At 53.3% G+C, this 16985-nt stretch overlaps 1 protein-coding gene across 1 annotated transcript in view; it reads right to left on the bottom strand.

The window, feature by feature from the left end:
• epha10 (EPH receptor A10) overlaps positions 1 to 16985 on the bottom strand; it is a 54024-nt gene that overhangs the window by 24171 nt on the left and 12868 nt on the right. Inside the window, exons 2-3 of the mRNA XM_029248340.1 lie at positions 15317 to 15381; positions 13420 to 14089 (exon numbers count right to left, since the gene is read on the bottom strand). Of these exons, the coding sequence (XP_029104173.1) occupies positions 13420 to 14089; positions 15317 to 15381 (735 nt within the window). The remainder of the gene's footprint in view (positions 1 to 13419; positions 14090 to 15316; positions 15382 to 16985) is intronic.

Raw genomic sequence — 16985 nt, forward strand, 5'->3', positions numbered from 1 at the left:
GGCGTGGCCTCTGGGGGTCACTGACCCGGAAAATGACAGGGATTCAGCGGCCGGCAGTCGAAGCGCCTCCGGAACCCGGATCGCTAGAGGACACCGGTTCCAAAGGATGCAAAATAACGAAGACGCTTTTAAACAATGAGGGACGAAGAAGATCCATAAGCCAATCGGATCAATAGGCAAGGACACGAAGAAACGGAAGCCACCTTCGAGAGCGTGGGACACGACCCCCAACCCCGGGGTCACCCAGGAGCGTCCTACGCCTGCGACGGCGCGGCTCCCCTAGTCCTCTGAGATCAGGAAGCAACAATTAACGGCATTTGTCAGCCCGTGTCTGAATAAAAAATGAGGCAGAAACAACGCGGGGCGCAATTAAGCTGTGAAGGTAAAGCGTCGGTGACCTTGTTGTGTAATTAACAGCTCCTTCTTTCATCAGCTCCTCCGCCGCAGAGTCCGCCTTTCATTAGGAGACGGGACGACTTCGGGAGAAGCTGAAAGCCAAGTCGAGCGATTAACAAAAAAGACAGAATCTGAAGGGAAGAAAGAGAGAGAGAGAGAGAGAGAGAGAGAGAGAGAGAGAGAGAGAGAGAGTGTGTGTGTGTGTGTGTGTATGTGTGTGTGAGAACGAGCGAGACCAGTGAGACACAACCACCATCTATCTATAAGTGCCACTCTCTTCCCCGTCCAAACTGAGACCTTGTCAATCTTTCTTAAATTAGCATTTTTCTTTTTTATTCCTGTCATATCCCAGTCAATTTATATAATTATTATAATTTTATTTATCTGTGACTCTAAAGAGACTTATATTATAATTATACTGTTTTACCCATTTACAAAGCTGGGTCATTTTTACCATATGAGTTCAGGGTAAGTACCTTAATCAAGGGTAATGCAGCAGGAGGCGGAATCCGAACCCGGAACCTTCCGACTGCAAGGCGACGGTTCTAAGCACAAAGGAATCGGGTGAATAAAACAACGGATGTTTGTAAACGTGTCCTTCGTTATAAGTGCGGTGAAAATGTCAACTTACACTGCAATCTGAACACACCGTGAACATTTTATAGAGACAGGTTTATGTTTCTGTGAAAGAGCATCAAGAGGAACATTTGGAATGTGACGATACTGTGTGTGTGTGTGTGTGTGTGTGTGTGTGTGTGTGTGTGTGTGTGTGTGTGTGTGTCTCTGCGTCCAGAGAGAACCGCTTCCACTTTCCTGCTGTAACCTTCCAGCGAGTCGACAGCCGCCCAGCGGGTCGCTCACGGCGCGGGTGCTGGAACGGGTCCGCACGGATCGGAAGCGAAGCCCGCGATGTCGCAGCCTCGCGGCCAGAAGCGGACCGAGTCCAAGCCGTGGCCCCGGACCGACGCGTGGGGCCCGAGGTCACAGGGCCGCGGCGTCCCCCCGCCTCCAGCAGCGAGCCCGGGGCCGGATTCGAGCAGCTGCCCAGATCGGGGTCTCCAGATGGTTCTCGCACACACGCGCACACAGAGAGCCAAAAAATGGTGTGATAAAACCTCAGGATGACACGTGCGTGTGCGTGTTTACTGGGGATAAGCAGCGTTTACCCCGGATCGGGGTGGATCCCGAAGCATCGCTGCGGAAACCGCACGCGGTCGGCGTTGGGCCGGGCAAACGTGCGGAAGACGGACGGACCTTGTCGCGACTCCGCCCCCTGAAGCTCCTCCCTCCCCGGACCCAGCCGATCCCCGGCTCTCAAGACAAAACAGGTAAGAGGAGCAGAGCCAATCAATCAACTTCTCATCTCGTTTTGTACATTAAAATCTTGGATCGAGGTGCAGATGGAGCACGAGCACCTCCCCCGCCGCAACACCCGTCTTTTTACTACCTTTACTACTCTGCTTACGCTGTTGTAACTGACGGAGTCCGGCAGATCCGTGGTGTCACTGCAATGTCCAAAAATAAATGTGTACGTAAAGAAATATATTTGATCACTAGATATAAAACATAACCCTAGTCTCTATGTCTGTTCTCCTCCACTTACACCAGTAAAAGCGACACGTGTGACTGAACTGCGGCCCTCGGTGTCTCTCCAACAAATGTCTCTGTAAATATATTTACTCATAGAGTTTTAATTGATATAAATACAAATCTTTACATTACTGTAAGCGGTGGATGTGTGATGCTCCACTGTGTCTCTCTCACACACACACACACACACACACACACACACACACACACACACACACACACACACACAGACAGACAGGACGGACTGTTACACAGTCGCACCCATCATCCCACACACACTCCGCACGAGCCCTGCAGCACACGCGTGTCCTCAGAGGGCGAGCACCCGCACGCCAGCACACAGATCAATGCTGTGGACGGTGGCAGATCGACAGAGCTGTAGCGAAGAGACCCGCAGCTGGCAGCCGCTCTTGACGGAGCCGACAGAGCAGCCCCGCAGCTCTTTATCCTCCCCACACGCACACACGCGCACACACACGCACACACACCAGCAAGTCGGCCTGTGACACACGAGGGGAGCGAGTGATCGAGAAAGACTGGGAGAGGGAGACTGCGAGGCCTCGGTGGAAATCACTCTCACACTCTGAGTGACAGCAGTTATGGCAGCAATATTAGAAACCAGAGCAGGATTTATGAGAAGGACGTCGGGAGACGGAACTCGGGGCACCACTGCTACTCTCTCTCTCTGCGGTTCCCTCGTGCGAGGCACCCCCACACACTGAGTCAGTTCACAATCAGACAGACAAAGAGGATGTACAGCACCGCCGTAATAAACACAAGCAGGTGGGTAGTGGAGTGGTTAAGGACTTGAACTTTCAAAGAAGGTCTGCAGATGCCCCCCTCCAACCATCCAGAGAGCTCAGAGCCAGCAGGTGGCGTCGTGGCCAACGCCTTGTAATTGAAGGTCCGACGTTCAAATCCCGCCTTCTGCTTGATCCAGCTACTTACCCTGAAGCTATGCAGTCAAAATTACCCCGGTGAATAGATGGGTAAATAAATAGCTCGGTACGTCCAGCCAACACTCAAGTTGCCTTGGTTAAAACCGTGAGCTAAGAGCGAATTAACGAAAACGAGTGAGATCCTCCCTCCAATGACGTCGTGCAGACCCAACGCCAGTCGCTTCGGTATCACGCCGGCAGAACGAAGGGCCGGACGGAGGATGATCACTTGACCGCCGGTCCCGGATAAGGAGCGAACCGTGATCGTCCGCACCAATCGAGCTCAAACTGTACGGAAAGGCGAAAAGAAACGCCGCGAGCGCGACCCTGTTCGTGCGCTTGAGCGAAGCGTCGCCCGGTCGAGCAGAGCACAGCTGCTGCCGAGAAGCACGACTGGTTCCGTGTTAATCCCACAGCGTGTCGTTCGTTTACAGCAGAGCACCTTGAAGACCCATGTGTTCGGAACATGCCGGAACCTTCCCTTCGTGCTGCCTCACACACCGCTCCAAACGACGCTGATCTCGGCCAGGTCAAGCACTGCTGAGGAGAACGGCGGAAGCGCCTTCAGATCCAACAGCGTCTGAGGGCTTCTTCCCTGCACAACTGTGACATAGTTGCTCTTTACCCACAATGCACAGCATGCCGTCACCTACGGCAACCATCTGTGTCCAACGGAATGACTCTGATCTTCAGTAGAACTCAGCGGCCTTGCTAACTATTCCCCAAGGGATGGGACTGTAGGGTGGAGCATGTGCTAAATGCAGAGAGAACACACACACACACACACACACACACACACACACGTACGAATACTTGACCTTCCATGTCCCACACTCGCCCTCGGGGAGAAACACAGACAATAGGTCTCAGCAAACCACAGATAGAACACTCCGGTCAATAAGACGACAAGGAGCATTCGTTCCTCCATCCATCCATCCATTCTTTTTTACTTAAACCTGGAGCATGTTGTAAGGCCCTGATTGGTTGCAGAAGATACCCCGACCACAGGCAATAGTAGAGGCGGCCAATTAGATCGATCTCGCACTGGGAAACAAAGGGGTTGCCAGGCAACCACTCTCAGTGTCCAAATGAACTTTGAATAAGCCATTCATTCTACTGTGGTTCTCCTTGACCAAGGACAAGCCACGAGGCTGACCTTTCGAACCCCACATCCAAACACACACTCGCACACACATCCACATCGGACATCTTGCGACACAGCTGAGAAAGATTGACGCACCAAAAGGTGTCCGCAATCTGCCACAATCCGCAGATTAAAGCCAAAACCAAAACCTTCTGACCTGGTCTGGTCTGGAATACTGAGACCCGTTTCGGCTCGGTCCACCAGGGACCCAGATCGTCCGTAACTCTGCCAATCGAGCAGTTGCGTGTCGGACGAGCGACCCGTTAAGCGGCACGCGATACCGAGCATGCTTAATGGAGACGCCTCGTGAAGAGATGCTTAACTTGAGCTCCCCTGCGCACGCTGAGAGTGCATGTGTGTGTGTCCGCGCGCGTGACCGCGTGCGCAGCACTCTTCCCTCGGCACACAGCCTCCAATCTGCATAATTACAGCATTCATTTACAATGCTCGTTTGTTGTAATAACTCCGCTCAGACCTGTCTCCCTCAGTTTATCCTCGCGTCTGGCAGCTCTGCGTGGGTGTGCCACACTAGTGCCGTCACACACAGAGCAGGGAATATCTCTCCGACACACACACACACACACACACACACACACAGACACACACACACAATGGGCACAGGCGTGCTGCAGGGGTTGTTTCGGCAAACTGCACACTCAACTCTACGCCTAATTGTGTTTGATCTCACATCGGCGGGGTTCAGCAGAAAGGGTACGGTAGGGGCACGAAGCCATGTTTTCTTCCTCTCCGCGTCCTGTTCGCCATCAGTGTTAGCATTTTCATCACTCAAGAGGTCAGCTACCTTAACACTGGACAGAAAAGGCTAAAACGAAACTAGGGGTTAGAGGTCAAAGGATGCAGTAGACCTGAACAAGCCCAATACACACAGACTAAGCCTTACTCAAACACTGAGAACGTTCCCACAATCAAACTACCACCACCGATTTGCCAATCCCGTACTCTGCTCCTCCTGTCCAAGCAGGATGAAGACTTAACCAAGTCTGAGAGAAGATTAAACTGAGGACTTAACCACAACTTCTGTGGATATTTATCCTAGGTTTTGGCACATTCTGAGCAAGATCCCAGAAACGCGTCTCTGTTTCCAGCATCACCTCGCTCTCCGGCACCTGTTCCCAGGCCTTGGTGGATTCGAGCTGAACAACGCAAACCCACGCGCCCGCATCTGATCGGAGAGGGGTTGGCAGAAGACAATGGATGGGGTGCCGATGAGGAGGGAAGAACGGAAGAGGGACCGCTTCGAAGGCTGCCCGGTGAACGGCCGCAGTCTCTGGGCTTCCGAGGACCTCTATCGTCACCTAGTCTCCTGGAGGGTGGACGGGAGACGAGGCAACGTGGCAATGCCGCAGCAGCAATAAGGAGACCCTGACAGTGCTTGGAGCGGCTGGGCGAACACACCATTGCTCCAGTCCTCCGTCCCTCCCCCCCTTGACCGCCGGTACTCCCTTCCATCTGTCCTCTCACTCACTGCAAACACAGCCTTACTCGCAGGCTCCACAGCTGGGGAACACCACTCCAGCTCCTTCTGGGACACCGTCTTGCCGATTTTAGCATAAATTTCAATTAGCGCCAGTTTTCTCTGGAAAACATCAGGTAAGGCGACCTGCCATCAGACTAATAACTTCAATAAAGCAATTACAGAGCTGAGACAGGCGGAAAGCAGCCCACCCTGCAGTCCCGCAAGGACCGGAGCGGCCCACCTGTGCTTACCAATAGTGAGGAGACTACAAAATACACAAAGTCGAGGCTTACGCTCTTCATCATCGGCCTCCTCCTCCATCTCCTGCCAACACTGCGGCGCAGTCACGCTCAAAACCTTCAGATGAACTCTGCAAAATGAGCCGAGGCATCCAAATAAAGGTGGCGGATGGCAGAGGAGCCGGTGGGACGGCCGGTGTTGGAGCCAACGCGGCGAGATACTACCAAAGGCGGAGTTGACAAAAACCAAATCATGTCCCGGACCCCTCAGACAGACATGGAAAGGTACACGGACTCAGACAGGAACTCACTGGGGCTGAGCATCACTCAGCACCTGTCCAGGTGGGATGCGCACACACAGACACGCACCGGTGTGTCCGCAGGCTCAAGTAAATCCTCGTGCTGAGCTTGTACTTCGCCATCTATAGCGTGCGGAAAGCACAGCGTCAGCAATCGTTACAGGGCTGTTTGTTTACTCATTTGTCCGCTGACGCTTTCAACGTAACATCGCATTACATTCATCGCAATCCGCACTCGGGAATTCGCTCTCCCAGCGCCTTGAAACACGCAGCATCGCAGCTGGACCGACCGCATTGGTCCGGTCTGCATTCATGCGCCAGTGGAGGCCGGGGAAACGGGTGGAGCCGCGTGGGGGTGGTGCTCCTGGTCCTTTGGGATGGATTGGCAGAAAGACGGACTCACGTGCACACACTTCAGTGAATAAAACATGGCCTGGAATGGTGAAAACGTGCAGCAGGCACGCATCAGTAATGCCAAAACACATTGCAGTTTCAGTGGCCCAGCAGAGATACATCCTGGACTATTGTCACCACCAAAGGAGGACACATCAAGCTGCAGAACAAAACAAAAGCACCTGCCGGAGCTTCGGTTAGACCATACAGCATGCATAGCGATTCAAAGGATCCACACCAGAGACCGCATCACAAAGACCTGCAAATGAGATTCAAATGAGGCACCCGGTCCAGAAAGGATGCGCGGTGCCCATAACTTCACCATACTATACAAGCGCAGCTAGGCATCTAAAGCCAATTAGAGAAAAGCCATATTCCAGGAGTCCTACACTGTTGATTGTTAACAAGCGAGTGTGTGTGTGGTGTGTGTGTGTGTGTGTGTGTGTAGGAGTGGGAGCAAGTTAGAGTCACTTCAAAGACAAACTCCTCTTGATGAGCTCCGGCAAACACTCATTTGTGCTGTGTTTCGTCAGCTATTGATTTCTATTTGCTGGATTGTTTGTTTGCCTTTCTGTCTTTTGAACCGTGGTTATCATCTCAGCGTGGCTGCTTTTTATTGTTGCCGTTTTGTTTTGTTTTTTTTTTGTTCGGAGCAACACAAAACTCTGACAACTAACACGAGCAGAAGAGGTCTACGTGAGAGAGCCGCAGAGTGATTTGGATGCTGAACAGCACCTGCTAGCTGAGGGGGGGGGAGCCTCACGACCTGACTTCCATACGCAGGCAATAATCGACAGGCCATTGGAGGAAAGACCAGGAAAACACCAGCACCACTCCCACTGTGAAAGCCCTTACTCGTCACAGGGGAGCCATGTCAGCGAGGCACCCCCTTCTACTTGGCATTCCGCTCCCGCCGAGCCGAGACCCATCGTTGCGCCGCGGGTCCGGATCAATGCCGTTTGCCGGGTGGCGTCATGCCGATGCCACCATCGACCCATCGCAAGCAGTCGGGGAGGGGGGAGGCGTAATTCCAATCGGTCACCACTTGAAGGACCGGCCTCAAGTGAAGGGCAGCGATCTCATCACCCAAAACAGCCCATCCAGGAGCGTGGGGAAGCATGATGGGGTGCCGTGGCAGGGAAGAGGAGGCATCGGAGCTCAGCGCACGGTGTGGGTCACAGCCCGCTGAAAACGCAGAGAGCACGGAGAGCAGGAAGGGCAGTGATCCAATATACAAACATGGCAGAAAAGAACTCGGCAGGAGAAGGATGTTAGTCAAACTTAGAGCGAGTAGAGAAGAGGAGGGAGTATTTTTTTCTCAATTCAACAATGTGCTTCTTGCTGCCGGGGGGAGAATTCTGAGAGAAGGAGAAAAGGAGCAGTTCTTCTCAAGACCATGAGAGCTCAGTGCCATGGTTTATTTCTCAAGTCTAACAGTTGTGCCCATCAGCACAGTTCATCCATGCATGACTGCACCTTAGGTGACCAGATATTAGGACGACCACACAGTAAAGTGCAGTATATACATTTTACTAAACGTATTTTACAGAATTTTAGAAAATATTTGGGGGGGAAAAAATGAGCAAAGTGGAACTTCTTTAAAAAATGAAAAAAAAAAAAAAAACGCATCAAAATGAATAAGGAACTCATGTATGTGACACAATATGTCCCAAAGTTCCCAGGAGGCTCTTTTCACGTCATTCATCTGTCAGCTATTGGATCAAGATATTTACAAAATTATGAGTGACTTAGATGGGAGGGTGAGAGGAAACAAATGACTATAAGGATTCAATAAGGATCAAGATGCTGAATTGATTTTTGGAAATCCTCAGGAGACTGACAAGGGACACAATAGGTGAAGGTTGACAGTTGCCTAGAAAATGTCGACTCTCTAAATACCGAGGCAGTGTGGCTCCAGGAATCAAGGGAAAAAAAATTCTGGAGAGGGGGAAGAAAAAAAAGGAAAAAAAAATATCTTAAGCCAGAGCAGATGATATGAAAATTAAAATTGTGTTGTTCTGCTGAAGATCATCTCTATTTTCCACCTTGGAGATGGAGAAATGGTGCGTTAACATATTTAACATTTATGTGTGTTTGTGCGCATCTTATATTTGAGGGAACAGTCGCCCACAATAACAGTAAACCCTGGATAAACAGCTTGCGGGGAGGTAACCATGAAACAGAATGAATTTAAAATATATATTTTCCCCCGGAAATCTTTGTAATTAATTTAAAATTTGTTGCAGTTGGATCACTTATTGTGTATTGCACTGAAAAGAGTCAATTTGACACTCCCACAATGACATGTAAACAATGTGACGTGTGTGTGTGTGTGTGTGTGTGTGTGTGTGTGTGTGTGTGTGTGTGTGTGTGAGAGAGAGAGAGATTACCATCTTGGACAGGTAATCTGCATAAGGAAAGTGTTTGGGAATGGGAGATGAGGTCCTGGAATGCCCTCGCAGACATCTTCATAGCGAGGGCTCAGCGCACCTTCCCTGATAACATGCAAATGACGACAACTGAAGGTCAGCGGAACTTGGTTCCGGCCCTCTGTCAAGGATAATATATTCCGAGACGGGAAAATTTACGTTTTCTCTCTCCCCTCAGCAGCCCTTATCTGAGGTGTCACAGGGAATCGATTCCCCCGGCTCCAAAGCGTCGCGGAAAATTTATTCCCTCCGGTCCCGACGTCTGTCCGCAAGCAAAGAGGCAACAGTTTCATGCTGAAAGGCGGTGTCCTGGCAGCGCGGCACCGGTTCGCGTCCAGACCCGACGGGTCGCCGGATTACGATCCCGTTGTCCCGGTCATCGGTGACTAACCAGAGCGGGACTCAGCGGGGCTCCATCACCCGAAGGGCGGTAGGTTTAAAAAGAGCGGTCCAACGCCGCGTTTCCATTCCAAAGACGTGAGTCGACGAGGTCGTATTAAACAAGTGACGATCGGCGTCATCTTTAGGTTACAGCTGATGGGCGGTCCATGGTTCCAGGGCTCATCAACTCGGCACCACTGCTTCCATTCGTGTGTGTGTGTGTGTGTGTGTGTGTGTGTGTGTGTGTGTGTGTGTGTGTGTGTGTGTGTGTGTTACCATCAGCAGATTGCAGGGCAAAGAGCTGGACGGAGGCCCAACCGGAATAAATAAGACAAATAAGCGCTGATGTTTCGCGATAATCTCTCGGCACGTCTCGCACCGGCAACACAGCAAGCGTCTTCTCCAGAAGCGTTCGTCACCGACCCTTGAGGCTATATGCTTTACGGTCAACGGAGGGCGGCCCTCAAACATTAACACGGAAAAGGAGGGAAAAACACTTCGGATTCAGACAGATTCCTGAGATGTATGCGGTTTCGAAAGTGAATCGCTAATAGGGAACAGGATGTTACCGGCATCAATATTTGATACAGCACTTTCCCCATTTAGGGGGTGGCAGCTGGAGTCAGGATGGTGGAAAAAGCACAAACGAAAAGGCACTTGTTAGAAACTTTCACCGCCGCTGTCACCCCCCCCATTACCCATCGCCCTTCAGAAGGCGCTCCGGAGCCCTCGCGCCACACTAGCTGGACACCGGCAGACGCTCGGGTCGCGGGGATGAGACGCATCGAGCTTCTTGGAATTTGCTGGTGAGTTCTGGAACCCTGAAAGGCGAAGCGCGGCTGCGCCCCTGGGGCCCGTGTTCCAAGGTGCCCATAACATCGGGCAGCTGTCTCTCAAACTCCCCCGATGCCCCGCATTCACACTTTTGTTCAAGTGCCGGGACCTTCAGACACACATACACACACACACACACACACACACACACACACACTTCATTCCCCCTTCAAGTGTTTCTACATCATGTCGCCTTGCAGCCTGCAGTCACGGTTTGTCTAAAATACGCACGCGAGCGAGGAGCGTGTCGGGCCGGGCCGCGTGTCGCTGCTCTGCGATGCGGCTCCACTTCAGCCCCAGACCCCTGGTTGCGCGAGCGTACTTGCGACGTCGACCGAGACCATATCCAGCACGTGTCTGCCAAAGTCTGTGGACATGTGTTAGCTGTGAAGTGTAACAGTGTGTGCTTCTGCGTGTGTGCGCTTCAAAGTGAGAAGACGGAATGAGAGAGACAAATGTTGTTGTGTGGGTGTAGGTGTGCGTGTGAGATACACAGAGGGGCGCAGGTGTCCCGAGAAACGTCGTCCGTCTTTCCGTTTCAGTAAACGGAACAGCAAAGTGGCAGCTGGCACTCTGCCAGGCTGACGAGCAACACGCTAACAGGGACCGAGGCACCGGAGGCCACAAGTGACCCGGTCTGAGCTAATAAGGCCGGAGAGCCCCACCAGTCAGCGCGAGGCGCACGCCCCGCCCCCCCGAAGTCAATACTACCCGCACGCTGCGGCTTCGGCGCAAACCCTACACGCCTCGGAATCTCAATGTCTTCGGCGCAGTGAATATTTCATAAAAAAACAAGCGCTGTTGAGGATGAACACACGATGCTCAGGGTGGAGGGCAGCGGACGAACAAGGGCTCAGTAAACGGGAAAGCGCAGGACGGTTTCAGTCTCCTGGGCATAGCGTGAATTATTTAATTTCACCGTAGGGGGGACAGAGGGGACGGAAAGAGCAGGACAAGAGTGGAGCAGAAGAGAGCAACAGAGAGAAAGTCTCTGGACGTCCGCGTCACCATCGCTGTCTCCGGATGGGCAGAGACAGGGGCATCAGGCCATTAAGACCCCCACCACCCTGCCTCCGCATACTGACTCTCTAGACACAGGTGTATTATCTCCTCCTTCGCCCTGGAGTGCAGGGACCCGACGGTGGGGGTCATGGGTGCGGACCTGCCGCTCGCCGCACGTAAACCTGGGGGGGGGTGGCGAGAACGGGGGTTCAAATCCCACCTGGCCTTCCAACCCCCCCAGTTCAGGCATAGCCATTGGCAGGGAGAAGATGGGAGCTGGAGTGTGAGGTGGCTTCACAGGTATGTGTGCTCACATAGAATGATGCTCTGCGCGCGCGCGCACGCACGCACACACACACACACACACGCACACACACACAGCAGTGTAGCCTGACACCACTTAACCAGATGGTCTCCCTGGAGTCGGACTCCTTCCATTTCATTGCTCTCTCAGCTCTTGGGTCTGATGCCCAGCCTGAACCGTGAGGGGAGGGAAGTGGATGGGGGGGTTCAAGCAAACCAGGTGTGAACGAATTACATAACGGCGCCGCGCTGACACAAAGACAAAAAGCACCTCCAAAGAGGAGTCAAATACGTGAGCGGAACTCCATCGACCTCACAGGCATCTGTGGCGAAAAAAACCCCTTTGAAGACACCGTTTCGCTGCCAACCAGCCTGAAAGCGGCAGTCGCTTGTTGAGAAATTACACGTCGCGCTGCATATTAACTTTGCAAAATGTCACCAACCTGAAATAAACGGGCAAACTTCCCCGGCAGCAGCAACAGCAGCCCAACGTAGCGGAGTCCATGCGGAACGAGGGAATCGCGGGGACCAGGAGACCGCCGGGTACGCAAAGTCCACCCACGGCACGGCCCCGTGGGAAAGCAGGGGATCCGAACCCCAACGGTTCATCCATGTGCTTGTCGATCAGGGACAAAGCAGAGTTCTGGAGATTAACCACACTCGTCAAACACGCTCACCCTCACCTGTATTTCCAGTGACGCTGTAGGGGTGGGAAAGGTGGACGATGGAGACGCGGAGCAGGGCGGGAAAAAAAACGGACCCCTTTCTACTTTCCGCATCAAATCTAAACCGAGATCAAAACCGGAAGTCTGACTCACACAGACGACGGGACAGAGGATGTCGCGCTTGGAAAAACTGTCTGCGCATCACAGGACGACCGGATTCTCTCAAAAAAGACGGTGACGACTGGAAAAGGAGGAGGAAAATGAAGAAGAGGACGAGCAGCAGCCACACGGAGGGACTCGATCGCATGGTCACTGGGCACACGTGGAGGACAGAACTTTCCAGAAGAACTATAAATATGTGGTCGACAAGGATCGACTCAACGGCGCTTGAGAACGAAGTAACCCAGGCTCACGGTTCCTGTCTTCCTGCCAGACTGAATGTGACCCACACAGAGCACTGACACTGTGCTGTTAATGATCCCCACGCACACACGCACGCACACACACACCTTCTCCCTCACCGTCCGCCTCTGTCAGAGTGACACACCCACGCACACAGACTTCATCTCCCGCTCTCAGACATGCACAGAGGCATCCTCGGGGGGCCCGCGGACTCATTCCCGGCCTAATACCACAGTTTAGCGAAGCATTACTGTTGATCAATAGCGGCGCAGCCCAGGGAGCCGCTTGGCTGCCGCTGCATATTCATGTCGTCGCCACCGAATGGAGCCGTAACCTGGAGGGGAAGAGCTGCCGGCGCCAGGCGGGCTCGCGGCAGCTCCCTCGTCCGCAGCCCGCCCGGACCTCCTTCCCTCCCCAAGGCTCTGCGCGTTCCTAACTCTGCCTCCGAGCTTGTTTTCGCCACTCCGCCACCGTTTTGTGCGAGACGGTGCAGCGGTCGCCCTGCCGGGAGCAGCAGAAGCCCACGAGGAGAAGAAAGCGACACCGTGCGCCGGAGCCCACGCGGACGTCGCGATGTCCCGTGAGGTCGAAGTCGGGTCTCCAGCCCAGGAAAGGAGGTAACGCTACCGAGGTGAGTGTCGGTTAATCCGGATTGTAACGAGCGCTGCGTGAGGACAGCAGGGTCGCCGGGGACGCCGCACCGAACGCGCGGGTGCCACGCGGCCCAGCAGGAGCCGTCCGCAGCTCCCCCACAGCCCGGCGCAGCGAGCGAGCCAAACGGTGCAGGACCTCACATCGAGCAGCTGTGATAAAATGAAGTACGGGATGCGTAAATTCGCCACTTAGCGGCTTTACGGTTGATCCCATCCCCATCCCGGCTGCACCCCCGGCCCCATCCCTTACGAGCTCAACCGCCGCATCGCTTACCCTCGCAGCTGCTGTGTCCCTCCTCAAACCCGGCACTGCAGCTGCACTTCCCGATGGGCACGAGCCACTCCCCTTCGGCACTGCAGTGCATCCTGGGAGCGCTGTCCGGTTCCACTTCGGAGTTGTTGACGCAGACGCCGCGCACCTCGACCAGCGTGGCGAAGGCGGCCTCGGCCACGGTGTCGGGGAAGACGGCGAGATTCTGCACGGTGGCCAGGCAGCGCTTGTAGTAGACGCGCACGGCCACCAGCGCCACGCACGCACCCACGTCCTGGAAGGCCAGGTGGAAGCCCTTGCGGCTCAGGTGTCCAATCTCACGCACTTCCGTGTTGAGCTTCATCTTGCGTTCGCCCAGGTCGCCCTGCGTGAAGCTCTCGTCGGCCGCGATGGTGTCGATCTTGGTGTAACGGTCCTCGCGCACCACGCGGCCCGAGTCCCAGTCGGCCTCGGCGTACAACAGGTTAAAGGTTTCCTTGCAGGTGCCGGCCACGCCCGGGATGCTGTTGCAGTCACGCAGCGTGAACTGCAACTCGATGAAAATTCGCTGGCCGCCCTGGCGCCAAATCCAGCCTGTCTGCAGCCAGTTGTTCTGATTGGGCTCCATGACGTTGCACACCTGGTAGGTCCTGATGGGCTTGTACTTCTCATCCACTCCACTGATCTCCTCCCACTGCGGAGAGCAGAGCCGGAGGGAAAGAGAAGAGAGGAGCAATGGGGAATCAAAGCGAGGTTGAAACGTTAGAGATGGGAGAACAGTTAACGGAAGAAGAAAGGAGCGAAAGGTAACGAAACCAAAGCGGATGGAGAGGAAGATGCAGATACAGCTGTAGATATAAGAAAAGATAAGATCAAGGGGTGAGAATGTAGTGGGAACTGGTTCATCTGGACCTAAATCTTCACACCCGGGTTCTCCTACTCGTGCATCAAGCATCGACTCCATAATATCTACAAATAATTGAAACGGTTAATAAACGTACATGCTGTACACGGTAACGTCGGAATCAGGGACCGAGTATGAATTTGCCGATGTAACGCATTACGCGTTCGAAATGAGCACCAGAGTTGCAAAATTAATAAAAAGGAGAAAATATTTTCCGGTAAATTACAGATGCGCTTGCAGACGTGAGCATCGCGAAGCGCGCGTTGCTGAGCGTCGTCCAAAAATACAGCGCCCTCCATCACCTACGGGACGAACTGGGCAACGGCCGCACAGCTCAGCGCAGACGCCGGGGGAGTCTCTACGGGACGGAGACGCACGTCTCGCAGATGACTATCGGCGTGCGTTAAGGAGGCTCCGAGGAGGTCTCCGCGGGGGGCGGGCGTCTGCTCGGCTCGTCTGCGCGGCAGAACGCTCGCAGCTGCAGCCGCCCAAGTCGTGCAGCTCGGCAGAGTGAATTTAATCGGCGCCGCATCTCAAATTAACAAGGTAAATAAATAACAGCTTGCGCAGAGAGCAACGCGCAGCCAACAGTCCTGCAGACTAATGGGAATACCACTGTACCCAATGAATAATAATGTGCCGTAACGGAGGGGTTCCGTTAACCAACTACCGCACCGGGTCAATTCCACGTCGAGATCTCAAGCGCGTTTCGCTTACGCCGCTTCGTGTAGATTCTCTCTACGTGATTTTCACAATTTCAGATGGGATCTCGGGGATTACCCTCCCGTTTCATTACGTGATGGGTCTATTCTGGGAAGACAGGGGCTTTGGGTGATGGTGTCCAGATGTCTAATCTCCGTCAATTTCACTATAATGTTGGCTGGATTGAAGCACCGGCCATTAGGCAGACCAACTCCTGGTGGTGTGGCAAGGTGAAGCAGGAACACACACACACACACACACACACACACACACACACACACACACAAAAGCTGTAATCCACACTCAGATACTCACCCCATTAGCAGGGTGTGAGGTCCAGCCCAGCTCTGCCTGAGATTCCTTTGAGTTGAGCAGGACAACTAGAGGAGAGGGAAGGACAGCAAAGCAATGTCAGAAACCCAAAAATAGAAAAGTGGAGGAAAGAACCAAAAAAGAAAATGAACAAATGAAACGGCCAAAAGAACGAACAAGCAGAAGAAAAAAGAAACAAAGAACAACAGATAGATAAATGAAAAACTAATGAAGGATAAAAAGAATACAAAAAAAAAAAAAAAAAAGGAAAAAAGAAGAATTAATGGAGGACAATACAGTAAATATACACACGGATGAGTCGGTGAATAGGTAGACAGGTTCATATTTAGAAAGATTCAAGTTCAGGCCGACCGTAAGAACATGCTGTAATAATAAGCTGTAACAACAGGACAAGAGCAGTAACACTCCAGTGGACCGGACCGTATTAAACTCCAGCACGACAGGCGCTTAGCGGAAAAGCCCGGGGTGTCGAGAAGCGTCCCCTCACGATCCCCGCCCTTCATCCTGTCATCGGCCTCCCAAAAAAATCAAGTCCGTGAGGCTTCTAGACTAGGATCCTAGCCCTGTGTGAGCTGGGAACATAGCCAGGGCCAGAGAGAAAAACGCGTACGCGCACGCACACCCCCCAAGTGATGCGCATCGTGGAGAGGACGACATCAGTGGCTCAACCCTGCGAGGAAAAACCACTGACAAGCACTGGCGACGAAGCAGTGCCACTCTGGCTTCAGGACCACGGACAGCAACCCGCAACAACAATGGCGGCACCGGCATCAGCACCACGGACAGCAGCTGGCAACATGTGTCACAGGGATGTTCAGGACCACAAATGACTCCACAAATGACAAAGGAATTCGCGACCACCTTTATACATTTATCTAACACTTCTTTCTAAGAATCTCACAGTGATTTACCTATTCATACAGCCGTTCAGGCTACATGGGGGGTGTGGTGGCACGGTGGGTTCACCCGGTGCCCACTTTGTGGCTGGTCTGGGGGTTCGAGTCCTGCTTGGGGAGCCTTGCAATGGACTGGTGTCCCATCCTGGGTGTGTGCCCTCCTCCTTCTGCCGCGTGCCCTGTGTTGCCGGGTTAGGCTCCAGCTCGCCGCAACACCCCGCTCGGGACGAGCGGTTGTTGGCAACGGAGGGATGGAATTCAGGCTACTTTGATCAAGGGTCCTACAGCAGAAGACAGGTTTGGAACCTTCAAGCGCAAGGTCACAGCTCTAACAACTATGTCACCTGCTGGCCCGGTTCTTAATCAGCTTCCTCGTGAGGTTAACCGATCAGCAGGGGAAGGAAATATCAGCGGGGCTCCTGCTGGAATGGCAGAGAGGCCACCGAGGAGGACAGTCCGTGGCTCTGCTCTGAACGTGGTGCGGTCGCATGAAAGACCATTTTCAGCTACAGCGAAGCGAAAACACAACATCCAAATAAAATTATATTTTACCAAGTAAAACCAAAACCCGGAAAGCCCGTTGTTTAAGGAACCAAAGTTCTGCAAGCCACAGAGAGCGGCGGACGGCCTTCGAGGCGTGGCTCTGGACTCCACACCGCACGCTTTTAGCTCACGGTTAATAAAAGATGATGAGGATCCGTGCCAGTCGGGGATCTCGGCTCAGCCTCTGCGGCTCAGGCCATCAGAGCAAAACT

Source organism: Scleropages formosus, chromosome 23 (assembly GCF_900964775.1).
Source record: "Scleropages formosus chromosome 23, fSclFor1.1, whole genome shotgun sequence".
Classification (NCBI taxonomy): Eukaryota; Metazoa; Chordata; class Actinopteri; order Osteoglossiformes; family Osteoglossidae; genus Scleropages; species Scleropages formosus.